General features: G+C 34.3%; 1 protein-coding gene across 2 annotated transcripts; it reads left to right on the forward strand.

Annotated features, from left to right (window-relative positions):
- Positions 1 to 458: 458 nt before the first annotated feature.
- LOC128167670 (solute carrier family 15 member 4-like) lies at positions 459 to 10,710 on the forward strand. Of its 2 annotated transcripts, XM_052833515.1 has the most exons (11): positions 459 to 683; positions 2,525 to 2,820; positions 4,393 to 4,491; positions 4,974 to 5,059; positions 5,483 to 5,622; positions 5,925 to 6,094; positions 6,682 to 6,860; positions 7,188 to 7,374; positions 8,210 to 8,410; positions 9,681 to 9,824; positions 10,004 to 10,710. In XM_052833515.1, exons 2-11 carry the CDS (start codon positions 2,562 to 2,564, stop codon positions 10,258 to 10,260), a joined length of 1,722 nt encoding a protein of 573 aa, XP_052689475.1. In that variant the 5' UTR covers positions 459 to 683; positions 2,525 to 2,561; the 3' UTR covers positions 10,261 to 10,710. The 2 variants fall into 2 exon arrangements, with proteins under 2 accessions (XP_052689475.1, XP_052689476.1); XM_052833516.1 differs by lacking the exons at positions 459 to 683; positions 2,525 to 2,820 and adding an exon at positions 3,592 to 3,850.
- Positions 10,711 to 12,016: the final 1,306 nt, after the last annotated feature.

The raw sequence follows: 12,016 nt of genomic DNA on the forward strand, positions 1-12,016 counted from the left end.
ATGTCTAGACACTATCTTTATTTTATGAAAATCAAACTTGATTCTATGTTTTATTGACAAGGAAGGACAATCTAACATATACTACAAGTACAATCTAACATATACTACAAGTATACGTTAAAGTAATCATTCAGCTTAGTGGCCCATGATGCGTAAAAATAATTTACAGTTTGGACGAAAGGTCGCCATACTTTATATGTAGGCCAGCGTGTAATATATAGAACTTTGCCTCGTCATGTTGTAGAGAAAGTTTAAAAGACAAACCATTAGGACGTCTATATACAAAACAATCAAAGACGATGGCAACATGACGTTTAGGGTTAATAATTAGGACTGATATCTGAAAATATACGTCATAACGGTTATATATAAACACATGTAATAAGAGAAGCTTTGCTATAAATTTTTACCGCGGATATTTTTGGAAATATTTATGAAAATCATGTGACTCACATGATCTGATATTATGAAAGAAAATTGGCATGGGTCTGAACCATACAGAAATTCGTCTTTATCTCATGTACTATTCATCGATAAACCTTCAACATGTGACCGTTTGAGGAAGCTGAATATCTACACATGATGAAAAATGTTAAAAGATATAAACAAAGGCTTTTACACATACCAGAAAGAATCAATTAATTCGTCTACATGGATATAAGGAAATAATTAGAGATATTCAGGTAATTTTGCAAGTGTTTGGTTTTTTTTTTATTTCCGAATTATGTCGTACATGGAAATACTTCTATTGCTGAAATCTTAGTAACAATCAAAAGGCATATTCTTGCTATCAATCATTATGGGACAGGGTATGTTTGTACAATGTATACACAGCACAGACTGGGGTGTCTTATTGCTTACATTTAAAAATTTACGGAAACCCGTTAGAGATTGAAATGAATGTATTCAATACAGGTGAATACCACTCTAAAATGTCACGAAAACTTATAAAAGTACTTTAATTATTACCTTTCCATATTTCAGTTTGACACTGAATGATTTAAAATTCATTGTAAATTAATCCACAATTTACATGTTATTAGATATTAATCTAAATATTTTCTTTACAATTGACGCGACTTGTGTTCATTTTTATATTTAAAGATATGGATAAAGATGAAAAAATGTTACAAAGCCCTAGGAACTTTAATGTTGCACGACAAATATTTCGAATAATTTCACAATCAATTATTATCAGATATATGGTTACAATATATTTTATTTTTTAATGAAAGAGTTTCTTCCTTCCTCTGTGTTTCAGTTACATCTTTCAGATTGTGAGGTTTGAAACACCCTCTTGGTCAAGAAGTATTGAAATACAAAAAACTTCAAATCTGTACACTTTTGTGATGAAGGGGTGAGGAGGGAGGGTTAGAAAGTCATTTACCGGTGATTGAATAAGTTACATTATAGTTGCTACTCAGCGTCTGTGTATACACGTACATCACAAGATGTTAGTACCAAGTTCTTGGGGGCGGTAAATACGAGCCAAACGATGTCTACGAAATCCACAAAAAAAAAAAAGAATGATGATTTCAAAGTTTTCTGAATCACAAACCATCCGTTTGAAACAAAAATTGTACAGAAAAGCCGGATAATAAACAATTGCAATTTGTATACTGTCGTGTAGACAGGAGATCAGAGGGATGTCTGCAAGACATTCATGCCCGATTTCTTGACCCAGAATTAATTTATCACTTTCTGTCGAGTACCCTGAGAGGTCATTGACAAAGCCTCACTCTATATTCTCCAGGGAGTTCAAATCCGACCCATGATAGTATGTTTGATTTCCTATAATCAAAGCAAATATCGAATTTTTTTAAAGTTAAAGTACGTTTACAAAAGTATGTGTCGATGGCAATTTTAAACGAGGTATAATAGTCTGGAAGAGAATAAGGAGTTGATATTCAAGCTTTAACCCTCGAAGTTTTTTTTTTAAAAGCTATTTCCTTTTAATCGCAATTAACGAAATATCATTTTTAAAAATTTGAGCGTTTAGTGATTTATTCATACAATAGATAAATATCTACATATCAAGTCAAGTCAATATGTGTGTGTGTGTGTGTGTGTGTGTGTGTGTGTGTGTGTGTGTGTGTGAGAGAGAGAGAGAGAGAGAGAGAGATTTCTTAAACACGAACAGGAAAATTAAATACACTCTATGAGGCAGGGCCTGAAACCTATTCTGGAGGAATGAACAACAAATTGTATCCTGTCTGATGTCTTCTGTTTGTTAACTGCAATAAAAACGAAATGTTGAAAATTATTTCCTCTCAACGTGTAGATGATTAATATTTAAATTTATATTTAAAATGGTGGGGGTTTTCATTAAAGATTCTACCTAATTATATGTCATGCGTTCTTTATAAGTATTGATATTATTATATTGCAATATCTTCCTCAACACACAAAAAGCATCACCTTAACGTTCTCTGAGGACAAGATAAAGATCTTACCTACATGTACATACCTACACTACCGAGCGCAAAATTTCAACAAAAATAAATAAATCATGTTTTCTTATCAGGTGAAATACCGTTATCGGCAGGCTTATACCCCTTGATATGGCAAGTTTTGACCCAGACGAATCAGAGCCTCTATTGAAGAGGACGGGAAGAGAGGGGGCCAACATGGAGGCGGAAAAGAAACCAGCGAGTCGGCCGATGAGCCGCCAGCAGCTGGTGGTGGTGGGTTGCATTCTGATGTGTGAGCTCTGTGAACGGCTGACCTACTACAGTGTCACCGCCAATGTGGTGCTTTTCTGCACCAACACATTGAAACTGGAGAGTACTACAGCAGCAACCGTTTCGTTGGTCTTCTCCGGCAAGTGTCTTTATTTTCATTTGACATCTTCTTATAAGTAGTAAATACTGAGTAGAATGTATAATACATAGAGAAAGGTTACACAATTTATTATTATGACTTTTTGGTGAAGGGCATGGGATTTTTGTTTTAGGGATTGGGTGGGGTAGGGGCATATAAGGTAAACGCGGTTTTTATTAAATTACTGATTGAAGTAGAAGCAAAACTATATTACAAGTCTGGTACGTTCAATTGCCACCATGTATTGTGAGTCGGTTTTCTAGTGCCTTCAGTCCTGCAATATGCCTGTATGAACAGGTGCTATCGGACCTCGCCCAGTCTGTTTTGTCGTGTGTTGACCTCTTACAGTGCTATGCTTCAGAGGAATTTACAGAGTTGTTGCTACCATTCAAACTTATCACTTGCATATCCAGCCGATTTTAGCCACAAAATGTTGAAATCTTCACTTTTAAATAAAGCAGAAATTTCGTATTGCGTGAGTAAATATCTTGACCCTTTTCTAAGGTTAAAAATAAATCTATGTTAAGTCAGATATATTCGACCCATTTGATTTGTATTTGAAATCTTAAGATTTTAAATAAAACGTCAAGTAAAGAACAATGACCTTAGTTAACATGTATATCTACTAAAATCAACAAATGTTGAAGTGGTGTTTTTTCGCGATCATGGTCAAATTTAAACAAAGTTTGTATCAACGTTATCTACCCTAAATACTTTAACTCACGTTTATCTGCACATCATGTGATTCCTATAACCAACATCAAAATACCGGCGAACACGGGTAAGATGGAAGCTGGGGATGACGAAAAAACGGCTCTAATCTCCGTACGAGGTTGGGAGGTGGGGGAACCGATCGCCCGTCCCTCGATCTGGAGGGGTAAACAAGTGGTGCTCGTGGCTTGCATCCTCTTCACGGAACTGTGTGAGAGGTTGACCTTTTATAGCGTGACCGCTAACCTGTTGTTGTATGGTACCACGGTACTAGACTTGGAGTCCACTACTGCTACCTCAGTGAGTCTCTACTTCACCGGTTAGTTACCACAGGTCAAGGGTCAGCTATCTATATCGATCGTAAGATTCTTTCAAAATATATTTTTTTTCTTTAAAAAAATTCATATGCCGTCTTCTAGTTATGCAATAGTCATGTGTTTTATATGGCTGGGATTCTCAGACTTTGCTCTATGCAAAGCAACGCAATTTGTTATTTACTGTACCAGAGAGGTTAAGAGGAGTTAAGATGTTACTATAGAAAACTTTTGTTATTTTAGAGACTGTGGAATTTTGCAAGACATATTGTTGATTAATGATATGCAATTTTGGGCCCTCGTAAAATCTGACCGAATTGTCTGAAAGTAGTCGACATATGAATGTGCATATGAAGATGAACCATACCCATCAGGGTGTTTTGCTCTCATTTCAGTTCATATTTAGGAATTATTATCAATGATAATCTTATCAATTATCATTGAAATTGTAACGATTTACAAGTAAGTTTTGCAAGGGGTTGACCAACAGAAACCACATATGAATAAAATACAGCTGCCATTACTTTATTTTCCTTTCATTTCGTAGGAACTGTGTTTATTATCCCCGTCATTGGAGGTTATATAGCAGACACTTTGGCGGGAAAATACAACACAATTCTAGGATCGGGACTTATATATGTGCTAGGTAAGTTTAAATGGCAAAATCTTAAATTCACTGAGATAGTGCTACAATTTACAACAGTGGTTGCAATTCAATTATACAGAAGTGGACGCAAGCGCAACGTTGTGTGTGTACATGTACGTTCTCACTAAGAGCCATTTTAAGATTTAAGAACTTGGACTTTCGGCGTGATGATACTATCTATATAGTTCACTCATCAGGACAAGCTGTCATATATTGAGTAAATCTTTTCTAACTCGCTAAGAGAATTTCATCTATATAAATAGCCTGTCGAAGTTGGAAAGTTTTTTTCTAATGTTTAGCCCTGCGTGTTGCGTTCAGTGTATTCATTTCTATGAAAAATAACCATGAGTAGGACCTGTTTTCATCAGAATGTACGCCTGAAGTCCAAGCTCTTGTTAAAACGGCTCTATTGATATTCTAACTCAGTATAAATGATCTATTCATGAACAAGTTTCTAACTTTTTGTTCTTTGCAAACTTTAGGCTTGTTTTTGTTGCCGACTTCAGCGTTCGATTACACGGATTTCTTTGGCACGGATGATGATGGTGTACCCTTCGACCTGTCCATAGTAATTTACAATATTTAGATTTTCCATTGTAACACTACGAATCAATTTGAAATGTAAAGTTTAATACAGTTCAATAATGATAAAGATTACGTACTGTTGTGCGTGCATAATTTTACGAAATGAAAATAACGTTAAACTGTCAATAAATAATATTTATTCGTACAAATGACGAAAATTGTTACTTATACATAGGTAGCCTAATAAGGAAATGGAAATGGAATCATTTTTTAAATATTATGAGGTGATCATTACGGTCGGAGTGTAATCAAATTTATCATTAAGCCTTTTGGGCCTTAATGGATTTGATTATGCCCCGATCTTAATGATAAAAATATTTAAAGAATGATTCCTTACTTCTTTAATAATTCATTTATGGTATAGAACTGTCATACAAGTAACCAATAATATACCCCATGTTTTCAGAGTATGCGCAGAGTTTACTACTTTATGGGGCTCGTTTTCGTTGCCATAGGAACCGGGGGTATCAAAGCAAACGTCGGACCATTTGGCGCGCAACAAGTTGAAGATCTTGGACCGGAAGCTGTACAATCTTTCTTTAATTGGTACGGTCCCTGTGCGTCTACCCCCCCCCCCTTTAAGAACCCAACTCACCGTCCACTATGCATAGGGACTTTTTTCTATGTATATTGAAAAAGACGATAGCAATGCTATTTTGCCCTTCGATATTGATAGAATAAAATACATTTGTGCAAACAACATTCAGTATAGGACATACCATTTTATCAGGCCATATATTATATCATATGCATGTAGAATAAAGTGGATTTCCGTGTACTCTCCTTTATTAACAAAAAGCAAAAGTGAAGTCACCAGTACTTCATTTTTTTTCATTTGATTTATACAGGTTTTACTGGTTCATTAACGCCGGCTCGTTCATTGCTTTCCTGGGTGTGGCGTACATACAGCAGAACGTCAGCTTCAGCCTGGGTTACCTCATACCCTTTATTTCCATGATAGTGGCCCTCGTCATATTCGTTGCCGTCAAATCCAAGTACAAACAGACTCCTCCTGGAGGTGAGTCTTCGTATCAAGCCCACGGTCCGGAGTCATCATAGCTCTCTCCATATGTTGTAGAATGCCAGGAATGGCAATTTTTAATTTGTCTTTTACCTACTGATATTTACATTTTCAAATTTCTTTGACTGTGGTAACATCACGAATCAATTTTGAAGTCTACAGCCCAATTACTTTGTAAAAAATAAGTGACACAGAATGGGCGTGTCTTATAGCATAACCGAAAACGGTATTGGCTACACCGCGTAGTAATACATAGCATGTGCTACAGGAAAAAATAGCGGTTTTATAAAATGTTATTTTAAAGTTTTTAAATGGGAAAAAATAAAAGTAATAAGGAATCATTTTTTTAAATATTATGGGATGATAATTTTGGTCGGAGCGTGGTCAATCTATCATAAAGCCCTTCGGCTTTATTGGATTTGACTACGCCCCGACCGAAATAATCACCTCATACTTTAAAAAAAAAAGATTCCTTATTCCTTTAGTCAAGAGAGGACATTTACACGGGCTCTTTCATTAGAAATGATAAATTCTCTTAATCGTTTTTCAAATAAAACTAGGTTTATTTTTATTTTCTTTTTTAGGTAGCATAATTGTCGATTCACTTGGCGTTTGTTGTGATGCTGGATGTAGGAAGTTTGACAATGCGCGAAAAAGCAATGGAGGAAAGTATCCAGACGATTTCGTTACCGGTGTCATCGCTGTTCTGCGGGTTATTCCAGTGTTCCTGTTGATTATTCTTTACTGGGCAATATATTCTCAGGTAAAACAAAAGTTGTCACTTTGATTAATAGATTTAACATTAAATGGTGAGGTGAAATTTTTCCTCATTGACTGTTGAGGCTACAATCATCAATTGCCGATAGTTCCCATGCCATTGTTTAATGCAAAGTTCAAAAGATTCATGTTTTTTATTTGAATTATAAATGTGTGTATATTATAAAATTATATGTATTTGTGAATATATCTGTGTGTATATAGTCTTTTTAACGATTTTGTAGATATTTATGGTTTGAAGAAAAAAATTTCTAAGCAATGTACTGTGAACAGGGAGAACGTGTTGTTTATTGTTATTTATTTTCCATTTCAGATGCAGTCGACATTTTTCTTACAAGGCGAACGCATGGACGCCAAACTCGGAAGCGTGATAATGCCTATAGCTGTATTGAATGTGTTCAACACGATCATCATCTTAATCCTTATCCCCATCATGGACAAAGTCGTTTATCCATTCTTGGCTAAATATAACAGGAGCCCCACTCACTTGCAGAGAATCGGTTAGCATCATTTACATTAAAAAATCCCCCAAAATCCCAAACAAACAAACAGAAACACTAAACAGGGAGGAAAGTTCCAGTAAATATTGATTCACATGCAATCAAATGTAGAAAAAGAACAATATTTTATTGAATATCTTTTGATATTTTGATTGACTTTTTTCCTTCAGCATGCACTTCTGTTAGGAGATGTTTCAAACTAATCACAATGAGTTTTAAAAGATTTTTGGGAGTTGATTTTAATCAACTCTCCTATGCAGTTACTCAGACAAACCGAAAGTGAAACAGTGTTTGGACCTCAGCACAAATCGCTGCTGCTGACAAGACTTAGTTCTTGAAAATAATTGATGAATTCTATGTAATGTATGCTAAAGCATTGTTTTTCAAGAAAACTTATTTATAAATACCTTGAAAATAGTCAGATTTTAAATGGTACGAACAATTTTTTTTGTAGTCGTATGTATTCCTACGCCAGAGTCTGTCTATGTAAATCCTTGTCGAAGATTTACGGTGTCAGCCGAGCGTTTGGTTGAACGAGACTAGAGTTCAATATTGCTTGGATCCATACAATTTTCGAGAAATATTTCTATCACCGATACATAGTTTGATTGAATTAATTTTATCTTTGAACATGATTTAACATTATTCATATGGGGGTTTCTCGACATTCTTGTCGAAAAAGTCCAAAAATTCATATTATAAAAATGTGCGTAATTCAAATTAGAAAATACATGTACTTGTCATGCAAAATAACATATCATTAATTTTAAAATAAATAAACATCGACAAAATCAACTCCTCTCAGTTCTTCAGTATTTTGATTATTGTATTGTAGGCTTGGGGTTTGTCTTATCAGCTCTGTCGGTTTTAGTGGCGGGAATTTTGGAAATTTACCGTAAAAAGGACATCGAAGAAAATGGAGTCATTGAACAAAAACTTTCAGGAGATACATTCAACGCCTCGAGTATTTCGATATTTGCACAAGTTCCACAGTTTGCCCTTGTAGGAGCCAGTGAGGTGTTTGCGAGTGTTTCAGGTGAGTAGGATTCAATTTGCCAGAAGGGCAGGTCCTAAGAATTTTTTGGGGGTAACTTTACTATGTGAGATAAATTGATAAGTTTGAATTTTCCAGAAAGTGGAGGCCCCCTTTCAACTTCCAAGGACCCGCGCATGCAGGCCTGCGGGCAGTAACACCTACCTTTTTTCTACTATATATTCCTTTTGCAAAATTGAGACTTAGACCAAACGTTTAAAGTTTTATGGCCTCAAGCAAGCTGCAGATCTATAGCTCTATGGAGAAATTTCGAAATGTGTAAGACTGTCCAAAGATCTAGTTATTTATGTCTACTAAGTATGTACTGTCACCAGAGAGCATAGGATTGGAAGAATTTTTCGAAAGTTAAAAGTTTTGAGAAAAAGAAAAACCAAAAATAAACCTTTATAAATACCCTTTCTCTGCTTAGTTTTACTTTTTTTCAATTAATATAAAATTAATTTTTTGTGTTCATGGAGTATGTATGGGATCTTAACAGGGATGACATTTTTAACTATCAGAACCGAACGACACGTAGCATTAGGGGAGGGTTGGGGCAATTTTTCCCTGCCCATATCTCAGCCAAACTTTGATATTTTCATTTTTTTTTAAAACTCACTTTATCATCTTTACGAGAATGTTTTAAAAAGGGACGGATTGTTACAAAGTGTATTTTGAATAGAGGTGATATCGGTTTTCAGGTTTTGTTGATACTTTCTTGTTGCTATCCCCCCCCCCAAAAAAAAAAAAAAAAAAAACAAAAAACAACACCAGTTAATACTTGAACTTTTGTTATAGCGTTGAATGACTTTTAGATGTTGTCTAGCGTTCACAATTAAATATTGCAAGAATTATTTATAACTATTTATGTGTTCATTTCATCAGATAACATATAACCAGACAGGGCTGTAATTAAAATTAGAAGTATTTTTGGTACAACTAACATGCTATTTAATTATTATGTGCATATCACTAAGGAAACAGTATATGGAGTTATATTTTATAGAATAAGCAGCTGTAAATTATATACATGCATATTTATTAAGTTAGTCATTGCTACGACCGATGGCACTATTAACTTTTTGAAAACATTATCTTATGAATGATTGATTAAAAGGCACATACACAAAAAAAGTTCGATACGCCATGGCACTGTGTAGAAGAAGGCAACATTTATTTAATAAAGAATTAATTTTCTTTTGATAACTTGTTGTTAAGAAGTTGCTTGAAAGAGATTAAGCTTTTTTTTTTTATTAAAACTTGTTCTCAACAGGCCTGGAATTTGCCTACTCCCAGGCGCCATCTTTTATGCAAGGATTGGTGATGGGTCTATTTCTCATGACGTCAGGAATTGGAAACTATGTGTCTGAGGCAATCCTTGAGATAGTCAAAGAGGCCACAGGAGCTGACCCTCCAGGTTAGTACACTAGCTTCTCTTTTTTTCCTTCTTTTGTTTTATATAGTTTTTCTTTCTCACAGTCCGGTAATATTTTGTGTTTTGTATTATTGACCTCAACCAGAAGTCTGAATTATTTTCTATATAGCTTGCGTAACATTTATAGATGACATATGTTTCAAATCGGACATATTTTTCAGATGCCTGGTTTCCAGAGGAAATAAACGACGGAAAGACAGAAAACTTATTTTTCATGCTAGCCGCCCTGATGGCCGTGAACACGCTAGTTTTTGTCGTCGTGGCTTATTTTTATAAGTATAAGTCACCGGAAGAGACTCAATACCTAGAAGTAGAAAAAGTCGTCGATCCGGATAAACCGCCACCGTATGAGCAGACGGCGGGTGGTTTTCATGAAAACCCCGGTTATAGTGAGCATCCGGAAAGCACAAGGTTATGAAAAACCACGAAGCAGCATCGAAAGACGTTTGTAATATTCTGTAGAGATATTACTTTTGCCTTTAATAACGTTCAACAAAAAAACATACTACTGCGAGTTACTACTTAAAGTAATAACAACTTCGAGTTATCTTTCTTTGAAATGTGTTGGCGTTTTCTCATATCTGAAATCCGACAATGTGGTGCTTTACTAGCATTAGATTAGAGATACAAAAGATCGTAATATCTTAAAACAATATTTTATGATTTTCAGAGAAGAAATCCATCTAATTGATTTGCATGAATACCTGTATGAACATTATTATTATTTTTTATTGAAATACAGTATTTCGTTGTGTGCTCATCAAATTGTCTTCGATTCACTTATGATTTTTGCTTGTTCGATATATTCATATTTTTACAATAATATATAACTAAGAGGAACATTCATTAAATAAACTCATTTACCATTTTCTTTGTTGTTATTTGTGTTTGTGATATTTAAGCAGGCCGAATTTAGTTTTCAATGTTAGAATGCAGTGTAATTACACTTTTTATGAATTATTTTCGATACCATTAATAAAACTGTACACAAAAAACAAAACACAATTAAAAATATTTAAATATTTTAAGAAAATTTATATTTTAAAACTAAACTATTTCTTCGTAGGCGTAAGCCGTTGAAAATCTATACACAGAATGTAGCAATCCTCGAAGTATTTTTCTTAATTTTTAAATGAATCCATTATACCAATCTACATTTGTAATACTCCATTTATGCAGCAAATTTGGTGCATTTTAATACTTTTAGATGGTCCACACTTAAAACTAGACGGGTAGAATTAAGTATTTTTTTCAAACATTTAATGTAGAAATGATAACACTAATCACATATTACACAATTTGAGAAAAAAAGATTTTGTAGTATTTTTTTTAAAATCTGCTTTGAATTGCGGAAAATGACAATTTCTTATGTATTCCTACAGTAAATGTACCCGTATTTTGAGATGGCCCCTAAAAAGAACCAAAGAGTCGATTTTCTTGAAACATCGCAGATAAACTAGAGTTGGTGTTAATTACATACGGTTAAAAAATGAAGAGTTTTGCTATCGTAGTTTTTTCCGCAAAAATCCAAATTGGCCATCATAATTAAGCGACCTAAGACATTCGTATCTCCGTAATGACCAATAATACTTTCATCAGTATACGTATGGTTGGGGGTGGTGGTCCGAGGAGTTCCAATTATGGCTGACATAATGCCGGGATTTCAAAGAAAGAACCTTGGGTAGGCCTTGATTAGAGGTAATATGATTTCCCATATTACATCTTCATTCTTGTCAGCCAAGACGAGAAATAACATAGGATCCCACGTACGATTTTTTTAACCCAGAAGCAAATGTTTTTGGTAGAGAACTTTTTCAATTCACATTGTGCTCAGAGGAAACAAAGATTTCTTATTTATTTCATATTTATTTGCATTTTCCCTCAAGTTAACCATAGTTACATACGCTATTAATATCTATTTGACAAAATATCATGAAATTTCATACGATGGAAGAATCTTTTTTGGAAATCCTCAGGCATATAAAAAAAAAATTAAACATAAATAAACATGAATGCACAAGTTACGGAAGCAAAACTTAAAATTAAACAAAAATGTTGACTTCAGAATTGTCAACATAGGAGATAACATATCTACATTGTACATCAATGTGTTGTGTAACATAGACTATCCATATAAAGTTCATGGTGATATTAAAGTGGTTCGAAATTAATGC

The sequence above is a fragment of the Crassostrea angulata genome, chromosome 10 (genome assembly GCF_025612915.1).
Source record: "Crassostrea angulata isolate pt1a10 chromosome 10, ASM2561291v2, whole genome shotgun sequence".
Taxonomy (NCBI): Eukaryota; Metazoa; Mollusca; class Bivalvia; order Ostreida; family Ostreidae; genus Magallana; species Magallana angulata.